This window comes from Myotis daubentonii, chromosome 11 (assembly GCF_963259705.1).
Source record: "Myotis daubentonii chromosome 11, mMyoDau2.1, whole genome shotgun sequence".
Lineage (NCBI taxonomy): Eukaryota > Metazoa > Chordata > Mammalia > Chiroptera > Vespertilionidae > Myotis > Myotis daubentonii.
Genome location: NC_081850.1, coordinates 34792067 through 34815744, shown reverse-complemented (window position 1 = coordinate 34815744; position 23678 = coordinate 34792067). Strand labels below are relative to the sequence as shown.

The following is a 23678-nucleotide window of genomic DNA, read 5'->3' as shown; positions in this document are numbered from 1 at the left end:
GGGTGCTTCCTTCCAAGGGATGCATTCATCAAGGTGTCACAGCAATGTGCTTCCTGCCTTTGGCCTTGCTGCAAAAGCCCTTTCAAGCCAGCTGTGCACAGCTGCAATGCAGAGCGCGCTGCCTCCAGCCCACGAATTAAATAAACATCATTCACTGTGTCTGAGAAACAGGCTGTCAAGGCATCAGGAGGAAAAGTGAGAAACTCAGTCAAGTTGTCCTGATCCTTCTTTGACATAATCTGCATATGTCGAGCTATTGGGATCTGGTTACAGGGAAACATTCCAAGAGAGGAGCTGTGCCTTATTCTTCCATAATGCCCCCTAGCATCTAGCCAGGGACAGTAGCCCTCAGAAAATGCATATGACAGAACTTTTCACATTATTACCCTATAGTTGTCCTGCAGGTACAACCTCATTCCGAAGTAACAAGCACTATTTCTAGTTTTAAAAATTAAACACATTTTTGCCACTGACTTACTCAATTTGCAGGTAACCTCTTGTCTATTTATTGCAACTTTACTTTCACCTCAGTGAGTGTGTGGGACAATACTGGCCTGCCACCAGCATTAATTTACCCCTGTAAATAATGGGGCTTTTATTCACCGTGAAAGGAATAAGAACAGCAATTAGCTTTTGGACAATGCTTTACAGTTGACAAAAGGCTTTCACATGCTTTATCTTGTTTAGAGCAAGGCAGGATAGCCCTGTGCAGGGTGGTTTTCACCTGTGTAGGACCTGCCCTTCTTAGGCAATTCTGGGAAATTCTTACTCCTCTGTTCTGATCATGTGGTGCAGCTGTAGGCTGCCAATTATAGCCAACCTCCCTCACCCCAGCCACAGACATGGCCTGGATCCAGATCCAGGCAATCATAGCTCTCCATTCATCTAGACTTGGAGAAGGTGACTTATTTTCTTAGTCATGGATCTCAAAGGGTGTTATGCAGGGGCTGTCAGCAGTCTTCTCCTCCATATGGGGATGGGATGTCTGTAATAGGAGAATAAATCCAACACAGAGAGAAGGTGGGGAAGGGAGGAGGCTGGACAAAGAGATAGGAAGGCCGGGTGGGAGAAGGACAGGGATGGGAAGAGAGGAAAAGGAAAGGAAATAGAGATAAGGGTAGGGGTAGAGGTAGAGGTAGAGGTAGAGGTAGAGGTAGAGGTAGATAAAGAGAGAGAAAGCAATATCATTTGGATCACTTGTCATTCCTCCTCATGACTACCTGGTTATGAAAGCCAATAAATTCTCTTCTCTTAAGCCAGTGTGAGTTACTCTACTGTGATTTGCAACCAAAAGCCTGACCAATATATTTTACAAAATTTGACTGATTTTTGAAGTTAAAAAAAACTGTCTTCCTGTTGCCCATATATAGTCTTTTCTGTGTCCCATTCACGTTAGGCTAGTTGTGTGACTTGCTTCAGTCAAACAAATAATCCATAAGCCATGGACAGGTATGTGAGCAAAGGAATAAACCTTCTGCTGTGGTTAGGCCTGAGACGTTGGGAGTTTTTATTGCCATAGCAGAGCCTTGCTAAAAACCTTGCCTACCCTGACAGCCACACCTACATAGCGCTACAGCCCAAATATCAACTCCGGCTGATTGATTCCAAATTCTGCAGTTCCTATTTACACTAGGCCAGGCTGCTTCAAGCAAACCTACTAAACTCTCTAAGTTTCCCAGGGCATCTCTGAAAAATAAAAACCTAACAAACAAGAAACCACGGTCTAATGGCGAACCCTAGGTCGTGCCAGGATGACTCATAATGAACAATGACAATCATAACAAGAAGGGCTCATCTTAATGTCCAGGAAAAGGTCGCCTGGAAGAGATCAGGGCCCAGGCAGTCTTGCTCACTGGCACACTGCTCATGGGCACATCTTTAGAAGTTAGCACAGTACCTGGCACACTGTAAAGCTAAAAAAATATCTGTTTGAAGTTGAAGGGAATGGTTACTATTCGCAGACACTATGCTAAATGTTTTACCACACGCTCATCTATACTCACTCTACCGACATGGCTTATGCACCTCCTATGTGTCAGGCAGGCTGCGAACGCCGAGGATCCTGGAGACAACAGACCAGATCCCTGTACTCATGCCACTTACAGTCTCCAGCAAAGTTTCTTTTTATTGTTAGTCCTCACCTGAGGATATTTTTTTTTCCATTGAGTTTTAGAGAAAGTGGAAGTGAGGGGAAGAGACAGAGAGAGAGAGACATTGATGTGAGAGAGACACATCGATGGTTTGTCTCCCACACGAACCCCGACCAGGGCCAGGGATCGAGCCTGCAATTGAGGTGTGTGCCCTTGACCAGAATCGAATCCGGGACCCTTCAGTTTGCAGGCCGACATTCTATCCACTGAGCCAAACCAGCTAGGGCTCCAGCAGGGTTTCTCACTCAGCAACACATACTGACATTTTGGGCTAGGGAATTTTTGTTGTTGTTGTTGTGGCGGGGTCTCTCCTGGGCATTTTAGGTGCTTAGCAACATTCCTGACCTCTACCCTTTGCCCCCAGTGTGACAATCAAAAATGTCTCCAGACATTGCCAAATGTCACCCTAGATTGAGAACCACTGGACAGCAGGTTATTGACTGAAATATGTTAAGTATAAAAGTGCCATTAGTAAACACAAAACAGGGTCAAGTAACAGACCAGGTTCTGACACACTTTTACATAATTACTCTGGTTGCTCCATGGAAAACAGAATAGAAGGGACAAGGGTAGAAGGAAGACGAATTAGGAGGCTACTCAGCTATTCTAGGTACAAGATGGCTTTGCCAGGAGGGGTGAGGGGAGGGGTGCATGGATTCTAGATTTTGAAGGGAGATGTGTTGTATATGGACAAAGAGGGGAAGGAGTGGATAATAGGATGTACTATTAATACCCTCATTTTATAGATGAGGAAACCAGAGTGCAGAGAGTATGAGTAACTTGTGCAAGACCATCCAGCTAGCAAAGGTACTGCCAGGCTTTCACCCAGACACCGATTCCAGAGCCTGCCCTCTTAATAGCCACACTATATTGCCAATCATGCCTGGCAGCAAAACGGGGAGCAAATTGAGGGACTCCACTCACCCGTTTCCTTTTTACTTAGCACCCTATCACCCTGTCTCAGGTTCCAGAACATCCAAGACAGGTCCATATAGTCAGAATACAAAGAGCAAGCAAGTGCAGGGAGGGGCAGTGGGAAGTAGAAAAGGGCATAGAGGGGATAAATGGTGATGGGAAAATAAAATAAAAATACAAACAAGCAAAGGGCAGACCTGACCCTCCTCGTTACTAGCTCTTGTCAGATCCATTCTGATGCAAAATCATAGATATTTAATTCTCACAAGGCAGACAACTTTAAAAATTCAAAATTCCCAAGGAGACTTATTGAAATATGTATTTATACCACATGTTATTAACAACAAAGCTCAGCTCAAGGTTGTATATAGTGCTGGTAAAAAGCATCCCGACTGGTTACACATTTAAACAGATTATTATCTGGGATGTGAAGACAAACTTGAAAAAAAAAATTTTGAGCACTGTTTAAAGGTATGCATTACTCAATCTAAGTCTGCATAAAGTTTCCCCAAATTTCTCTCTAAAAGCCACTTTGGATGTTCCTTGCATAATAACAAAGAATAAAAGCTACTTGTCAATGAGAAATACTTGTTCTTTCTGCTGCAGTAAAAATGACTGAAATAATACATGGAGATAATATAGCAAAACACTAATATGCACACATCTGCTAGCAAATATTGTAGATAATGCAGAGAGAACATGATTGATGATTTTCAGAAACAATCCAGAAGAAAACATGCTATATAGAAGGTTTGCTACATACATTTGTATTACATGCAAATGCTCCTAGAATGAGATGTTATATTTTACATTCTGTTTGAGTAACAGATACCAGAACAACTGCTTTGCTCAGGGCCAATTGAAGGAAGGATAGACTGGAGAAGATTCATGATCTTTAACTATATCAATGTTTCATGGGAAAACTCGACCACTAATGGAACAGTTACTTCGGTGAGATTTTCTAAAATGCACAGAAAGAGCACATTTCAGAGATAGTTCCACATGGGAAATTCATCTGCAGCATCATACATCAGCAAGTTATTACAGACAAGTAGTTGAACTTAGAATGGCATTATGGGATGTCATCAATGTGGATAATTTTATATGTTTTTAAAAGGCCTTTAAGAGATAGTAGTCTGTTCACACCTTTGTAATAACATGGTAATGTCCTTGAAAATCTTTACAGCAATGACCTTTTACTGGTTATTTCATAGCAAAGTATTTGGAAGAGTTGCCTCACTTACAGATGAATCATAAAATTTTCTTATTAAAGATAAGAGTTGTAATTTGTTAAAATTTTCTGTGATGACAAGTAGTACTCTACCTAGCAGGCATTTGGGAAAAAAGTAAACTTAATCTGCTCTTCCAAAGTCAAGATGACTTTTAGTAATGAATCAGAGATGAACTATTTTTCAAAAGAAACCCGTGCTATGGAAAGAACATTTTGAAATGGTTGGTTGGGATATTTCATTGACTCATGATTTTGTTTTTGAAAATGACATAAAAAGTCTCAAATCTGCAAAATTTTAAAAACTTGGGAACATAACTTTCTAATTTTCCCAAAAGCCTTCCGAACAAAAATTTTAGTAATTTTAAAAAATTTCAGTTTACATTTTATTTATTATTTTTAATTGAATTTATTAGGGTGACACTGGTTAACATAGTTATATAGGCTTCAGGTGTACAATTCTACAACACTTGATCTGTACACTGTGTTATGCGTTCATCACCTCAAGTCAGGTCTCCATCCAAAACCAGTTATTCCTCCTATACTCTCCTCCACCTCCCCCATAGCCCTCTCCCCCAGGTAATCACCACACAGTTAAAGAAGAATTTTAATAACTTATTTTTAAAAATATATTTTTATTGACTTCAGAGGGGAAGGGAGAGGGAGAGAGAGAGAGATAGAAACATCAATGATGAGAGAGAATCATTGACAGGCTGCCTCGTGCATGACCCATACTGGGGACTGAGCCCGCAACCTGGGCATGTGCCCTGACTGGATCTCCTGGTTCCTAGGTTGATACTCAACCCCTGTGCCACACTGGCCGGGCAGAATTGTAATAATTTAAAACCCATTCTTAAAATTGTAAAAATACAATGCCTTATAATTAGTTTATAAGACCTTCTGATTGACATCAGAAAAAAAGAGAAATGTATTAACTGAACTTCATAGATTGGTTAAAAAATGAGTATTATGATTTAGCTCAACTCATTTTGCCTTTCTTCCGGAATTTACATAGTTTGTATGTTTTCATTCCAGTGGCAATAGCCCTCATAACCAGTGTCAAAATAAATTTAAGAGAGAACCAGACCTTTAAATAACATTATCTACAAATATTAAATATTTTAAATCACATAACGGTATAGGTTTTTGTGTGGCATTAATGAAATGTAGACTTCAGTACTGATTTTCATCCTTATCTTTTTCTTCCTTTTCAATCATTTTCTTTCCGGTTCTTATATTATTGCACAGACTAAAAATATAAAAGTGAATAAAAGTTTACTTTTATTTTAAAAAGCATGCTTACTGAATGTTTAATAATTTACATAAACATTATTTTACATGTATTTTAATAAATATATTTACCCATGTAACTACAGCCACGGTCAAGATATAGAAAGTACCCATTACCCTTAAATTTCCTTCATGCTTCTTTGTAGTTAGTCCCGAGCTCCCTGCAATTCAACACCCCTCAGCCTCAGACAATCACTGATCTGCATTCTGTCACTACAGATTATTTTTCCTGTTTTAGAATTTCACATAAATAATCCTATATGCTCTTTTCTTTGAGATTTATACACAGTTAAGTGCATAAGTAGTTTATTCCTTTTATATATCCAAACTACTTGGATATATAACTAGTTTGTCCTTTCATCTGTTGATGGGCACTTGGGTCTCTTCCAGGGTTTCATGTACAAATCTTTGTACAAACAGATATTTTCACTTCTCTTAGGTAAATGTCTAGGACTAGGGTTGTTGGGTCATAGGGGAAGTGCGTGTCTAACATTATGAGAAATTGCTCAACTGTTTTGAAAGTTCTTGTGACTTTTAAAAATATGTATTTTATTGATTTCAGAGAGGAAGGGAGAGGGAGAGAGAGATAGAAACATCAATGATGAGAGTCATTGATTGGCTATCTTCTGTATGCCCCAAGCCTGCAACCTGAGCATGTGCCCTGACTGGGAGTCAAACCATGACCTCTTGGTGCATAGGTCGATGCTCAACCACTGAGCCACACCAGCTGGGCTCCTGTGACTCCTTTTTATTCCCACCAACAATGTATGAGGGTCCCACTGCTTTCTTGTCAGCCTTTTAAGTTTTAGCCATGTGTGGGTAGATAGTGGTATCTCATCATTTTCACTTTAGAGTATGTTTACAATGTACCTCATATGGGAATACGGTAGTACACATATCGTCTCCAAAATAGATCCATCTGTGTGTGTCGATGGCGCGGCTAAAAATGTTCACCAGTCACAATATGCAACCAAAACCGAGCAGATACACAACACACTATGATGACCAGGTCCCTGCCCTAAGTGCTGGCCACTCCAGAGCCTAGGAGATTGCTTTGGGCTCGAGGTTTAAAAGGTTATGCTTTTAATTCATATGAATTTAGAAAGGAGAGAGCGCCATTTCCTGCTTTCAGGTCTAAGTTTGGTACCTGTTAGCAGGGGCAGCGGGGAGACTCTGCCACACATTTTTGCTCCAGCGCTGTGTCACCCGTGGTGCTGGCTTTGGTCTCACCCTGATTGAAGTTCATTTGCACAGAGGGTGACCCTAAAGAAAAACACGTTTCTCCTTCCAGCACAGCCCCAGGAGGTGGCCAGGCCCGGCAGTTTCTCGGGCACTTTACTGGCCATTCACTCTAAAGTGTGGGGATACTCATCTGTCATTTCACGGCTTGTTGGCAGGAAAGCAGCAGCACAAATACCAAGAAGCCTCAGCAGTCAGTCCGTTTCGCGCAGGTCAGGTGCCCAGTAATACGCACAGTGTGACAGTTTAATCAGAGAATCGTGCGGTATTACTGCTTCTGCCTGAGAGGAGCAGACTTCCTTTGCTTTTCAAGAAAGCTCTTTTCAGATAGCTATTAGCTTGTTGAATGAGGGACTGCACAAAAGAAATGCGGGCTCCTTGTGGTCTTTCAGATCATTAAAAAGTAACCCAGGTGGCAGAGCCAGTTATCATTTCCTCAGCGGCCGTGGATGAAAAGAGCAAGATTGGACACCAATCTGGGGCTACATGACGGCCCGACCATCCGCCCAGAGTGAAAGCGGATTCATCAATTCCGTGGAAAATAAGGAGTCAAAGTGATTACTTAGCATTGTGTGGGAAAGCCAACCTGTTGATTTGACTGCATGTGTTGCTCTTCAGATGTTGGTCTGGTCTTGAAGAGTCTCACACAGCCAAGCAGTGATCTTGTTTTTTTGTTTTTCTCTCTTGTGGGACTTCCTACAGGGTCAAACTCTTGAGCTACCTGGAACTGGCCGGGCAAAGTAAAGTTGGGGTGTGTGTGTGTGTGTGGGGGGTATGAGTGTGAGGCAAATTCACTGAGTTCTCAGACATCAAGACATTGTTAGCAATGATTGGTAATCAACTATCGGAATGCTTTTCCGTTACATTCCCTGGGAGAGCTCAAATAATGCCTTTCTTATTTAGGCGAACTTGCCCACTCTGCTTGCCAAGAATACGTGTGGCCTAATCACAATTCCCCTAAAATGTGTAGCCACCAGAGCAGGAAAAAAATGCTTTAGGTCAATAGCACTTTCTGCAAATACGCTGCTTTTCTACTAATGCCCAGACTCAAACTGGCCCTTAAACATTGGCTGGCAATCTCTAAGCACCATGGGGCTGCTAGGGGGAGAGAGAGGAACGGGAAGGTGAGAGGCTGTGAGTTCAGACTTTCCCTTAAGGAGAGCAGATTTTGGAAGCTGCCAAGTGAGTTAAGTGGCTGGTGAATTATGGGGTAAGTGGGGATATGATACACACGTCAGTGTTGGAAATGGGGACAACTTCCCATGGCAGAGGGAAAACAACTGTAGATTTGGGGCAAACCCCTAAACTTCCTCTGTAAACTGAGGAAGCTGAACATCAGTTTCAAAAGGGTTGTTTTGGGTTTGTTTGTTTGTTTTTGCCGTCTAGACCCTTCTTTAAATATAAGTTTATTTAGAAGCCCAATAAGTGAAATGGATGAAAAGGGTGTTGTTCTCCTAATCATCAGAGAAATATGGACCAAAACTACAATGAGATATCACCTCACACCTGTTAGGATGGTACTTCCAAAAAATAGCAAAAAGGTAAGTGTTGGCGAGGATTTGGAGAAACTGGAACCCTTAGACACTGTGGGAGGAACATGGAATGGCGCCTCCACTATGAAAAATAGTATGGAGTTCCCACAAAAAAAAATGTTAAAAATAGAACTGCCATATATGATCCAACAATCCCGCTTCTGAGTATATATCCAAAAGAAGTGAAGTCAGGATGTCAGAGAGACCTGCACCCCCATGTTCACTGCAGCATTATTCACAATAGCCAAGATATGGATAAAGAAAATATCATATACACAACAGAATGTTATTCAACCTTAATAAAATAACTTTGTGACATGAATGTAGAGGGCATAATGCTAAATGAAATAAACCAATCACAGAAGGATAAATACTGCATGATTCCACTTACATGAAGTATCCAAAATAGTCAAACTTATAGAGGCAGAGAAGAGAGGGGGAAATGAAGATTTATTTTTCAGTGGGCATAACATTTTTGTTACGTAAGATGAAAGAGTTCTAGAGATGTCAGTACAACATAGCATCTGTAGTATGGTAAACGATGCAGTGCTTTGCACTTTAAAATATGTTAAAAGTATCTATAATGTTAAAACTATCTATCTAATGTTAAATCTATCTATCTAATGTTAAAAGTATCTATCTATATGTTAAAAGTATCTATCTAAAATATGTTAAAAGTATCACGCTAAGTGTTCTTATCAAAAAACAAACATACCAAAAAAGCATAAAAAAACAAGGGACATTTTGGAGGTGACGGATATATTTAGTACCTTGGTTGTAGTGATGGTTTCATGAATGTATTCATATGTCCACACTCCTTGAGATATATACATTAACTGCTTACAACTTTTAAATAGAAACTATACTTTAATAATGCTTTAAAAACATGGGTGTTGCTCTCACTTTAGAGGGCTTGGGGGCAGGTAGGCTCAATGCTGCTGTTCACACTCCCCTCTCTCTCTCAGTACCTGAAGAGTTTCCGTGGAGCATCCTCCAAAAACATTGTGGGAACCCCTTTTAGGGCTGTTTCATCTCTGAAGCTACAGAACGCCAATGGCTCTCAGAGTGTGGTCCCCTAATCAAAAGCATCAGCATCACCCACACTTATTAGAAATGCAAATGCTCAGTCCACATCCCATACGTACTGAGTCAGAAGCTCTGCGTTACAGAAGCCCTGCAGGCGGTCCTGAGGCCTCCTTGTTTGAGAGCCACTGTGCTATTCCCTGATGCTGAAGAAGGTGTGTTCCCCCCAAACCATCACCAATACTGTGGCCATTAGAGGAGAACCTAGTAGATTTAGGTCAGCAAGGGAAGTCCCTACTGGGGAAGGGACTTAAGAACAGTTACGAATTTCTTCTGCAAATTGAATATCAGAGGCTGCTCAACACACTGCCCCGCCCAGTCTGCAGAACCCCGAGCAGAGTTAAAAATAGTACAGACCCCCTGCATCTTGTAATGCTTTACTTTAAAAAACAAACAAACAAACTAATAGAGAACAACTTAAAAGGCAATTTAAACAACATGCTCATGAAAACTGTACTATGCCTGGCCCTATGCTTCCACTGTTGTCTGGTGACCTCCACGTCCATAATAACTGTTCAGTCGATTTGTACAGAGATAAAGTGAGGCCCCAGAATCACACAGATGATAACCACAGTGACAGTAATAATAACAGCTATAGAATGCTAGGCACTGTGCCAATTTTTAATGGGTTTTCTTATTTAATACTCAGAATATCTTAATGAGGAACAGCTATTATTTACAATTTTGTAGGTGAAGAAAATGAGATAGAGAAAGGTCACATAACTTCTTATGGGAGGCAAAAATGGTCCCCCCACAGATCTCCACGTCCTACTCTCTGGAGACTGTGAGTTTATTATCTTACACAGCAAACGGATTGTGTAGATGTGGTTAAAGTCAGGGCACTAGGCGGGGAGCTTATCCTGGTGAGCCCAATACAGTCACAGGAATTTTTATACGAGGGAGGCAGACGGGTAAGAATAAGAGAAGGAGCTGCCATGATGGAAACAGAAGTCAGAGTGATGCAGTCACTAGCCAAGAAATGTGAAAAAAGGCAAGGAGCAAATTCTCCCCTACAGCCTCCAGAAAGAACACAGTCTTTTGACACCTTGATTTTAAAGTCCATTGCACCAATTTCAGATTTCTGACCCCCCCAAATGTAAGGTAACAAATTTGTATTAAGCCACTAAGTTGGTGTTAATTTGTTATAGCAGCGGTAGACAACTAATACACTTGTCAAGGTCACAAGGCCATTAGGCTGTGGATCAAGACTACAACTCCACAATGTCTGAACCTATATCCTCAATTCTAACTCTGGCAACGGTGTTTAGGGCCTTCCCTACAGGAGGTAAGTGGTGAGAAGAGGCATGGATAGTCTCTCCCAAGTTGTTTCCTGTCTTGTCCATCACTAATCCAGCTATACGAAGGGTTCTTCTTTCTTGGGTGGGGTTTCATGGCCTTTCTCATGGACTATTTTAAAATGCTCCTCTGTTAAGTGTGTTACTAGCTGATTTTTCCAATGAAAGAAGATTTCCTTCTTATATGGCAGATATATCTGCCTGTTAAAATGCTTCATAGTAGATTTCTTGAGGGGAGAAAAGTGGGTTTTCTCCTGGCTCCTGGTTGAACTACCTACAAGGGGTAGGTGCTCTAGCTTCTAGTCAAACATATGCACCTCTTGACCTCCAAAGAAACCACTACCCCGGCTTATCTGAATGTTCCAGAAGGAGGCGGCAATGAGAACTTGTGTCTCACAAGCCACCCTCTTATGACCAAAGTTCCTCCTTATCTGTAATACGGGTATGATATGATCTGTTCCAAGCACCTCACAGAAACTTCCTTGAGATCTATGAGTTTATAGATGTGGAAATGCATCCTAAACTGTAAAACTTCAGCTATGAAAAAAATGCATATTATTATTTCTTTAACAGTCCTTATTGCTACCATTTAACTTCATTGTCTTTTTGAAACATAAAAGGTATTAATGAGCGTGATGAACTTTTCTTACTCAGGCATTTGTGTCTATAGTAGAGCAAGAAGGAAGTAGAAGTAACCTATTGGAGACAGTAAAGAAACTGGAGAAAAATCCCAGCTCCAAGAGTCGAAATCAGAATAAATTCATATTAGAACACTTCAAAGATTATGCTCTTTCTAGTACTCAAGATTAAAAATTAGAAGTACCTTTCTAAAAAATGGCCTTTAAAGCATTTGTGCAGAGATTGCCAACACACTGAAGCTGGGGAACTCCATGAGAACCTAAGGGTTTTCCAGAATCTCATCGTTGGCAGTCAGAGGTGAAAAATGAGGGGCGGAGCATTTCACTTCTCATCCTTCAGCATTTAATCCAAGTCGCACCTCTCCTCTGAAGCCTCCCAAACCAGCCCAGGCGATGGCACCCGTTCCTGGTGGTGGTGCTTCCCCTTTCTGCCTTTCGTGGGCACTTGGCATTCACCGTCTTGTGTCAGAATTTCCCTTGTTTGAAACCCATCTGGGCTGTAAAGTACTTGAGGGAAGATATCATGTCTTATATGTGCTCTGTGTCCGCACAGGGCTTAGACTTGTACAGAGATCTGAGATCAGGTGATGAACTCAATTTCTAGGACGTTTTTGCTCACACCTAAAGCTCACACAACAAATAGCCCTGTGGCCTTGCCTAAGCTTTCAGTATCATCCCATGTGTTCCATCACTTTCTTGATTTACTGTTATTATCTTTCCCTTTATTCTCCGTAGCCCAGTTAGGATCCTAAGTCTTGAACTTGTAGAACTTGCTGTGGCATACCATACAGATCCTTCCTCCAGGAGCAAGGCGCCCATGCTCCGAACTGCTAGGAATGTTGGCAGACGATGGCTATAAACTCCCCTCAGCCCAAGAGAGCCACCTTCCCAGAGTCACATACCTTTTAAGGGACCATATACTAAAAATGTGGACTATAAAGATTCTTGCCTAAAGGTGGTTCAACTGAGAAGGGTTTTCCTAGCCTACAGACTCCCTGTGGGACTGGCTGAGCCCTCCTTTACAACTCCAGTGTAGCTGAACTCCTTCCTCTGCCCAGTCCTACCCTGCTTCCCTCACTTCCCCGCAAGTCAGGTTCCTGAGAGCCCACTGCATTAAACGTCTTGCATGTGAATCTCTTCGTTAGAGTCTGTCTCCTAGGGCACTGGTCGGCAAACTGTGGCTCGCGAGCCACATGTGGCTCTTTGGCCCCTTGAGTGTGGCTCTTCCTAAGCCTTAGGAGTACCCTAATTAAGTTAATAGCAATGTACCTACCTATATAGTTTAAGTTTAAAAAAGTTGGCTCTCAAAAGAAATTTCAATCGTTGTACTGTTGATATTTGGCTCTGTTGACTAATGAGTTTGCCGACCACTGTCCTAGGGAACCTGCCCTATGGCTGATCTTACACATCAATAAGCAAAGGATAAACAATGAAAGGATAAACAATGCCCATAGGAAGAGGGACTGGGAGCGCTGCCTCTCCTAATGTCAAGCCATACCAGTCTCGCCATGGCTGCCAACACCTGGCAGTGAACACAGCCATCAGCGTGGACATCGAGTGCCAGGAAAGTGAAGTTTGGCCATCTGTGCTCTCTCTGTCAGTGCCGCCCACTAGAACTTCCTCTAGTGACGGACATGTTCTCTGCCTGCACTGTCCAGGGCGATAGCCACCAGCCATTAGTGGACACTGAAAACTTGACATATGACTAGTGTGACTAAGGGAACTACTTTTAAAAATTAATTTAAGCCTCGCAAATGTGGCCAGTTGGTTGGAGTATCATCCCATATACCAAATGGTTGTGGGTTTGATTCCCAGTCAGGGCACATACCTAGGTTGCGGGGTCAATCCCAGGTTAGGGCACATATAGAAGACAACCAATTAATGTTTTGATGTTTTCTCTCACATCAATGTTTCTCTCTCTCTCTTTCTCTCTCTCTATCGCTCTTCCCCCCGCCCCCTCTCTAAAAAAGATCAATAAGCATATCCTCAGGTGAAGATTAAAATAAATTAATTTTTATATATAAATAGTCCCATGTGTCTAGTGGCTGTCATATTGGACAGGCAGCCCTAGCCTGTGAACCCAGCAGGTCCAGAAAGGCAGGACCACAATAGATCCAATTCCACCTGCTTTTATTTCTACCACCACCCAGGGTACTTGGCCTAATTCCTTAAAACTCATCCTAATGAGTCATATATAGGGACTGTGTATGAGTACAGTCTAATGAGCCCCCAAATTATTATGCACATTGTTAAATCTAAGTGTCAGAGGGCTTTGCTGTAAGTTTATGCTGATTACAACACATAAATCTACTCATGATGGCTCACCCTCCTAGTCTTTCATTTTCCTGGCCCGCCAAGGGGTTTATCACCTAGATGGAGAGACAGAACATGCATTTGTGTGCAATTTTAAATTAAGGAATACCCACTCCATGGCTCTGTATGTGTATACATTTGATTAATGTCTGTATGATGTGGGGGCTTTCTCTTTACATTTCATATGTAGGAAAAAGAAAAAGAGCAAGAGATAGTTGCCATGTTGACATGGGCGGGCTCACGGCTTGGGAATGCATGGAAGACCTTTAGTTCTGCCCTGTTCCTCAGACAAGGATGATCTCTTATTACTGACTCAGAAATGTCAAAGGGGGCCGAGGGTGAGAGCACATGGCTGCACCAGGCAAGTTCACGACCATTCTGCAAAAATGACTGGACGTGCATGCCCTCCGGACAAGGAGTCACTGGCATCAGCTTGCCATCTGAGGGCTGGCCCTTACACAGTCAGGCCGAGCTGCTGAATGCGACTGACATGGAATCCGACGCAATTTGAAACTATCCTTGTTTACTTAAAGCCCAGAAGCCTGGTGCGAGAAGAATCCCAGGGACAGGCAACGGTAGTTAAATTTGTACATTTTTCTCTCTTGCTGCAATTTATCTTTTCTGAGCAATTTAATGAAGACTCCAGAGGAAAGAATTAACTGTCTGCTGCTTCCATTACCACATAATGAAAAGGTCGGAAGGAGCACCATGCACTGTACGCTGAGCTGCTAGAAAAGCCTATTCTTAGAGTGAGTCTCTTTTGTGGGCTGTTCACACTCGCACGTTGCCACCCACCAATAGTACAGGCGAGTGTCAGTGTGAGAAGCAGAAACCGAGAGCTGGTACAGATGGTCCCGCACAGGGTGAAGGGCCTAGCCCGCAGGGATCAGCGCACGACACCCACAGCAGCAGCGAGGGCGCACAGGCCACAGTGTGCATCCAGAGGGGCCCGGCTGTCATTAGATCCGCCGCACTTTGAGAAGACTGTAATCATCCTTGGTCCCGCGTGCATTTTTAAGTAGCTTGTCCATAGGGCTACGTCCAGCGAAGGCCTCCGGGCAAAAGGGCCTTGCCAGCAGGAATTTAAGGGACTCCTTGCAGTCCCTGCAGCATCTGGAAAGGCACCCCTGCCCCCAGGCTGCCTCACATACCCAGAGAAGAAAGACTGCAGCAACACACACCTCCTCTACAGAAGGCAAAACCAAAGATAAAATAACACTATGGCGCTTTGGAATTCACCAGGACATTGACTTGTAAAGCTTTACAAATCAGATCTGTCTAGAAATACCACACAAGAACAGAGACAGTTAAGTAGAGGGTCTTCCCACCTCAACACCCGTGGGGACAGTCTCTCCACTCATGCTGGGGCCTCCCCAACACATTCTGATTGGTAATATGGAAAGATTCGATGGATGAGTCACTGTACAGCTTCTTTTTCACCTTAAAATAGGTTATTTTTTTGGTTACATAAAAAATAGCCTCATTCTTAGGAAATACACACTGGAATGTTTAAAAATAAAGTTATATTTTATATAAATGACTCACAGAAAAAAGGTATGTGCGTATCTCTAACGGCTAGCTACAAATATGGAAATGTATTTAAACACACCTAGGTGTGTATAACTGTGTGTGTGTGTGTGTGTGTGTGTGTGTGTGTGTGTGTGTGTGTGGTGATGGAGGAGCAAGAGTAAATGATAAAGCAAATGGGGTAAGATGTGAACAGCAGGTGAGTCTAGGCAAAGGAATTTGGGAAGCCTTTGAAATATTTTTCTTTTACAACTTATCTGTACGTTTGAAACTATTTCCAAGTTTTAAATAGTTTAACAGCTTAAGAAGTTTTAAATAGTTTAAAAGTTTTAAATGTTAAGTTAGTTCCCTTTTCTTCATCTCTGTATTGACGGGCTTCTTGCTAGAGGCCCTTATAGTTATACAGCGGCCACACTGTGGATGAGTGTGTCCGCGAGGTAGCCCCACTCTGCGAGAAGACAACAACCCTGCCGATGTGTTTAATCAGAATGAGAGCTCTCTTGGAGAAACCAATCACACAGACAGCTGTAGCACGGCTCCTCCATGGTGTGCTGGCGATTGTTGGGAGTATTTGCTGGGGATGGAGACAGGATTAGGGCTAGGGAATGCAAGGACGTATCTAGTTAATTTCTTCCTCTCCTCCCTTAAAATAGTACAATCAAGAGTATTAGAATTTTAAAGTTTTAGAAATAAATATCGAATGTGTCACAAACCAAATTGAAATATATGAAAAAAACAAACTATAGGAGAGGAAGAAAATCCCTAAATTTTTTATACCACTCTTTTTTTGGCGGGGTGAGGTGGGGTGGGGATAGGGAGGGATGTCTGATGCAAGAGATAAGATCAGTTTCTTACTAGAACAGAGCTCTCCGAATACAGAGCAGGCCTCAATCATTACTGTTTTTTTATATGCGCCAACAAACAGAATCGTGGACACAACTGACCGTAGATATGACTAAGTGAATGAGCAGCACCTGAGACGAAGTTCTGCACTCAACTCCTCATCTTTAAGGATGCATTTTAAGATATTTTAAAACCTAAGCAGAGACGTTTTTAACTATGGGGTTCTCTTTATATAAGTTTATTTTTCCCTCTTCTCTTTTCTTATTTAGAATTCCATATTGAAAGTTTACTAGGACCATAAAGAAAAAGGTGAGGTACAAACGGGGAGAGGGTATTTTCTACCCATATAACTAAATAGGATTAATATTCAAATTTAGAAATCATTCTTGTAAATGAATTTAAATTACAAAAACGATTTTTAAAATATTGTGAAAATCTGGGACAGGTATTTCCAGAAGAGAAAGGACAAATGGCCAAAACACTTTGCAAAGATGCTCAAAATCATTAATAAGTGGAAGTACAAACTGAAACCACAAATACCACATCATCAACACAGAGTGGCAAAATCCACAGCCTGACAATATCAAGTGCTGACAAAGTTGCAGAACAATGGCACTCTCATTTACTTCTGGAGGGAGTGCACATTGGCACACCACTTTGGAAAACAATTTGGCGTCACAGAGCAGAACTGAAGGCATGCATACCCTGTGGTCCAACAATTGTACTGTTGTGAATATGCTGAGAAACTCTGACAAAGAGGCAGTGGGAGTCTATGCAAGAGTATTCATAATAACAACACGTTTATAATGGAAGCTATCTAAGGTCTGCCAACAGCACAGTAGACGAACAGCTTGAGGCATTTCATACAACATAACACTATCCCACATTGAAGATGGGTAAAGAACAGCTATATGCACTGACAAAATGACCCTCAAGAACACAATATTGGACTTAAAAAAGCCAATTGCAGAAGATCACATATGTTAAGATTCCTTTTCTGGAAAGTTCATATAGGTTTGTTTTTAGGGACAGAAACATATGTGGGAAAACTATAAAAACAACAAAAGGATGATAAACAAAAATTCAAAGTAGTGGTTAAATCTCTTTAGGGCAGAAAGGGGAAGTGATAAAGAAAAAACACACAGACCTTGAATGGAAATGCCAAGAGCCTGTTTCTTAAAAGAGGTGTGGGCACACATTCATTGTATTGTCATTCTTTACACTGTACACATTTAACAAATATTCTTTTGTGTGCAGCCAATATTTACTAAAAAGGACTCTCAAGAATTGTTGAAGAAGCAAATGGCCAAACAATTTCTATCCAGGACTTGCTGAAAGAAGGACAAAGAGTGCAACGACCCTCCAGCCACGAGGCCCTGGCAGTCTTTTCTACCACGCATGCCTCCCGGGCTTCTTGTCTCAGTCCCGCTCTCCTCCCTCAACCCCAAACCAAGTGTCACTCAGAGCTACCAGTGGTGCGGGGTCGGAGGGAATTTTCACGGTGCTCCTTCAGAAGCAGCAGCCAAGCTTTCCTCTCTCCCCGTCATGCTATCTATCCCTCATTAAAATTCGGGCTTCTTTCACGTGTGAATGTCTAGACCACTGTCCTGTTCACACGAGTACATGCACACACCCAAACTCGGCAGCTTGCCTGGGTTGTTATCATACACAGATATTACCCGACTCTTGACTTTGACTTATTTTCTGTTTGTACACAATTCATAATGATAACAGAGTGCCATATTTAAAACAAAGCATCTCCCTGTCCTCCAATTAGAACATAAAATCTGAAAAAGCTCCTTGAAAGGCAGAAACCTGTTTGAGATCAACCATGTAGCAGCAGCCCCTTAAACCAAAAGTAAAATTTAAAGTGAGTGGTGCAGCTATTGTCAGTACAGCACTTACAAATAAAATAAACCTAGCTCCAGGGAGATCTGGCTCCTCACCTTGGCAGGTTATTAAAGATAAAAAAAAAACATTCACCACTCTGGCTGGTATGCTCGCTCAGTGGTTAGAGCATCAGACTGTGCACCGAACAGTCTCAAATTCAATTCCTGGTCAAGGGCACGCACCTCAGCTGCAGATTAGATCCCCAGCCCCGGTTGGGGGTTGTTCAGGAGGCAACCAATCAATGTGTCTCACATCAATGTCTCTCTCTCTCTCTCTCTCTCTCTCTCTCTCTCTCTCTCTCTCTTTCTCTCTTTCCTCTCTCCATCTAGTAGATAGGAAGAAAGGTGTGTTATATTTTCAATATTGTGACACTTTAAAAACAATTGTTTTCATATCAATCACTACAGTGAGTTTGGGCTCTTTCACCAGTAACATCTCAATGGGGAAAAAAATCAAACTGGTATAAAAATTCTTCTACATTACTTACTGGAAGAGTCCATCACTGAGTCCCCTGAAGCTTACGAGAGTTAGTGAGTAGCAGCTATAAAAATACCACTTACCTCAGCATATTGTGCTACGGAGCTGGCCTCAACTGCATAGACTCTCCTGGCTCCAGCCTGTACAGCAAAAAACGACAGGATTCCTGTTCCACAACCAACATCCAGAACAACCTGGAAGGAAAGGAGAAGACAGAAATGGGGTGAAAACACAAACAGGTGCTTGGCTGTTGGCGCCACCCCAACCTGAGCACTGCAACCAGACTCAAGTGCTGGCTTTGATATTTACTATACGTAGTCTTACTGGGGCCAAGTTATGAGTCTCTGTGAGACTCCTTTTTCTTTTCTGTTAAACAGTGGTTATTAATACCCACTTCTTAAGGTTTGCCGTAGGGATTAAATAATATGAAGTGTGTGCAAAGTGCTTGGCACACAACTGGTGTTTTCAAATTGTTGCTATTATTATTATAGTTTCTGTAGCATGGGTTATTTTTAGGATGTTTAGGGCCAAGAAAAGTAGTGTTGTGAATGAGCTTGCTTACCAAGTCAGTCAGCATGAACAAAGCAAACACTGTCTCCAACAATGATTAGAATTATATATATCATTATATATTACATTTTATATCCTATATAATAAAGCCCTAACATGCAAATCGACTGAACAGCAGAATGACTGGTTGCTATGACACACACTGACCATCAGGGGGCAGATGCTCAATGCAGGAGCTGCCCCCTGGTGATCAGTGCTCTCCCACAGGGGGAGCACCACTCAGCCAGAAGCTGGGCTCACAGCTGGTGAGTGCAGCAGTGGTGGCAGGAGCCTCTCCTGCCTCTGTGGCAGCGCTAAGGCCCCCTCGCAGGATGTCTGACTGCCAACTTAGGCCTGCAGACATCCCCCGAGGGGTTCTAGACTGCGAGAAGGCGCAGGCCGGGCTGAGGGACCCCACCCCAGTGCATGAATGTCATGGACCGGGCCTCTAGTATTTATATATATATGTATATAATGTAAAATTTTCAGAAATAACTGAACATAAAATCTTTGGAAATCCAAAAGTGAGTTGTTGTTGTTGTTTTACCAGTTCCCTCTGCAAAATTGGGAGGTTTATATGGAGAGTATTAAGGCAGTGGACAGATGGAATTAACAGATACTTTTCTTTTATTATCTATGCTCAGCCCCGGGACTGAAGTCAAGAAAACGATCACTCACTGGTACAAAAAGTCCGACACTTAGACCTACATGCTGACAGGCAAGGGTGCAGGGTACACATTGGGCCCTTCTCCCCAAATACTGCTGAAGCTGGGGCCTTGTCTGATCATTAAATTTCAGGTTATTGTCTTTCTGTCTCACCAGTGACTTTTCTTCTCAGCATCTTTTAGAACTAGCTCCGAGCAAGCCATTTAGTTTGACTAAATTCCTACAACAAACACATGAGTAGACAGCATTAGTATGCCTACTTTATAGATGACAAACCTGAAAGTCAGAGACACTGAAGACCAGCCCAAGTTCATGTTGCAGGAAGTACAGTAGTTAAGAGTTGAATCTGGACACTTCTGCCTTCCAAGCTCATGTTCCATAAAATCATACATCGCTTACTTCAATTCATCTTTACAAATATGACATTTTAACACAGCAATACCAGTAGGCAATGTTTGACAAGGAGACAAAATTCTACTTTTTGTAGGAAAACTTAGCTAAGTTTTTGTTTTGTTTTTACTTCCATAGCTGGGAAATTTTTCTAAAACATAGGAAATATCACGAGGTTGTACGTATGTGTGTTAACTGCAACCTCACACTGTGCTGACACAGATCCTGTGCCATTATCTGAAGAGAACATGCTGCTAGCAATGGGCTCACAGTGCTCGCTTCTATTAATTCTAGAGCTGTGGCTGGATTCCACATGGTTTCCTAGGGTTTGGTAATTAGGAGCCTTATCAATTTAAAATGTCACCCAGGCTCCGGAATTTGCTGTCAGGCTGTCTATACTTTTAGAAATACCAATATTCACCTCTCCTCATCCTCCCAAGGAAATGCATCATCTTTGATGATCCCTGGTCCATTGCAAGAACACCTATGACTGCTATTTAGGGAATGGAGGCTGTAAGTTGGAGAGTACAATCCATGACCACCAAAAAAGATGCACCTCCTCTCAGTTTTCTACCTGGAGAACTCAAAACCCAGCTCAGATACCACATCTCAGGGGAGCTTTACCTCACTTCCCCAGAAAGTCTAGGTTGGGCTCTCTGGCACCTGGAAATAGCAGTTACTATAGGATATTGCAAATATTTCCTTACATGTTTATCTTCCCTACTTGGCCTCTGAGCTCTCAACAAACAAGAATCACCTCATTTGTCTCTCAACACCTAGCACACTGGTGTTAAGGTTTTAATTTATTTATTATTAAAACCATTAATAAATATTTGTTGACTAAATGGCTGAGTGGGATGACTCAATATGGCAGTCGCCTAATTCCAACCTCACCATGAAATGTCTCTGGAAAAGGCTTATGACTTTTGCCAGTCATTCGGACTTTGGGAGTGTTCTTTATCACAAACTTTGCACTCAAAGAGGATGAGCTCAGGATGCCCTTGCCTTATATCCTGAACTCTTTCACACAACCTCATCTTCTGCTCCCTGGCCTAGTTCTTATTTCTTGGCCTCCAAGTCACCTCACAGACATGACACTTTCTACCCTGTCTCTCTTCATGATCTCTGCCCTTTCTCATTGATTCTGATCCAAGCATGTCCCTTGGGTCCCTCCTCTGACTACCTGAGGCAGCCTTCTGCCCTGACACAGGCCTTCTTGGAAGGCTCTGTGCTCCTTTCTGCCACAGGGCCCTCGTATATGGCGTTCCCTTTGCCTGGGACGCTCCTCACTACACTCTGTGGTATCTATGGTAATTTTTATTTTGTCTACTCAATGTTCACTCTTTGGATGTATTTTTTTAAAATCTTTATTGTTGAAACTATTACAATGCTCATTTTGCTAGATCTTTTCAATTTGCTTCTCCAGATCTAGTCTCCACCCTTCTCCATCTTGCTCTTTGTCAAGAGGCTGACCTGTACGGACTACAGCAATGGGATTCCTTTGGACTCTAGTTGGGATCAGTCAAGAGAAAAGACAACAAGAGGCCAGAAGGAGTGAGAAGAGTGAGGTCAGATGATTTACTCTCCTGGCTTCTTCCTTCGTGGAAGAAACAACAGATTGGTAGTGCCCCCCAAAAAGCCACAGCTCTTGTTGGGATTCCATCTCTTACAGGTATCACCATCTCTCAAGTTTCCAGTAATGACCTCTTCCTTTTGCCCCTTTATGCCTAGTGGTGGTAACAGATCCCTACTCTTGCTAGTGCCAGGGTGCTTCACCATCCCATGATGGCTCCCTTACCTCTGCCCACATCTCTGTAAAGAGTCCCATTATTTAACTCTTCTAAACTGCCCTGTCATGCATGCCATCTCTCTCCTGCAGGCACCCTGGCTAGTATACAACTCATCCTTCAGATCCCCAGACAACTCCCAACAGGAAAGACTTCTCTCGTCTTTGCTCCTCTTCCAGGCTAAGTAAAGTCCTCCTGTTGGTGCTTTCTTATCACCACCTCCTCATACCCTTCCTTCATAACACTCATCACAGTTACAATGTTCCTTTCAGTGGCTGATATTTGATTAATATGTGCTCCCTCCCCTGGATTCTGAGCTTTATTAAGGCAGAGACCACCATCTGTTTCTCACTCACTATTGAATCTCTGATATAACATGGGGTCTGTTGAACAAATTGAATAAATAATACTGTGTCTAAGTACCACAAATAGGGAACAGAGTCACGATCTAGAAAATATGGTGCAAATCTGCTACTGCCTTGAGAAAGCACCTTCTACCAGCATAGCACATCCACTCCAACCTAGGGATCTTAAGCATCCTTTAAAGGATAACTTGCTTTTGACATTGCCATTTACCATGATATTATAATACAGTTAGTTCTTGTGCACAATGTTCCTCTAGAGAGAGAATTCATCTGCAGCTGCCCCTGGCTACACAGGCAGTAACTGTAGGCATGATTAATTTGGGGCTTATATGTGGGAACACCAGAAAGTGGTGTGAAATCCCTGCCAGGACTAATAGGAAAAAGTCAACAGTTGGTCCATGGAACAGTGGCCAAAAGTTCTATGAATTTATTTGTAATTAAAGTAACTTTAAAAATATTTAAATATTAGGATCATCATTTTGCTTGTACAGACTATTTTAATTACATGCCCTTGTGGTTTCCTGAGCAAAGAAACCCTGCAGAATGTTTGGACAAGGCTAAAAAAAAGCTCCAAGTGGGTTCAAAGCTGTTTCACTGGATTAACTAGCTCAAAATTAGCAAGAAATATCCAAGTCCTTATGAAAATGTGAAACGAAACTACCCTTGAATAATAGAATAAAAATAAGTAAATATGTACTATTTGTCTTATACTTACTATGTGCTGTGCCTGTTTAGTACTTTGCAGGCTTGTTTACTTGTAATGACAACTCTATAATGTGGATACAATCATTTCCTCCATATGGTAGATAAAGAGACTGAGAATAAGATGGAGTTCAAGTTATGTACTTAATAAATTCCAGAAATGAGATAAAAAACCAATTGTATCTAATGCAAACCTTATGCTCTAGCCACTCCCCCCATCTTCAATTCTAAGTTATTCTTTGTACTGTTGAGGCTATATTAATATTGGTCACATTAACTTTCTTTTCACCCCAACAGTTTTATAATTATCTTCCAATACTGAGGTCCTGATTATCCCACAATAAATTCCTCAAGTTATGCCAGTTATTATTTATTCATTTTTCTTAATTTTCTTGAGCATATCAATGGCTGCTCTGAATTACAATATCCCAACTACCACTTCTGTGTGCCTTGCACTCCTAAATTCTATGGCCCGCCCACCTGGGCACTTTTACTGCCATCACTGCTTCTGCCAGCCATTATTTAATTACACCCGTAGACGCTTCCACTTAACCACACATGTACCTGATGCTCTTGTACAGTATCATGTAATTTTAAAAATATATATATATTTTTATTGATTTCAGAGATGAAGGAAGAGAGAGAGAGATCAATGATTAGAGAGAATCATTGACCGGCTACCTCTTGCTCACCCCACACTGGGGATCAAGCCCGCAACCCAGTCATGTGCTCTGACTGGGAATTGAACTGTGACCACCTGGTTCACGGGTCGATGCTCAATCACTGAGCCACACCAGCC

General features: G+C 42.0%; 1 protein-coding gene across 2 annotated transcripts in view; it reads right to left on the bottom strand.

Moving 5' to 3' along the window:
* LOC132211947 (histone-arginine methyltransferase CARM1-like) overlaps positions 1 to 23678 on the bottom strand; it is a 233885-nt gene that overhangs the window by 67336 nt on the left and 142871 nt on the right. For both annotated transcript variants that reach the window (XM_059656785.1, XM_059656786.1), the window contains exon 5: positions 18504 to 18614. In XM_059656785.1, coding sequence (XP_059512768.1) covers positions 18504 to 18614 — 111 coding nt within the window. The remainder of the gene's footprint in view (positions 1 to 18503; positions 18615 to 23678) is intronic.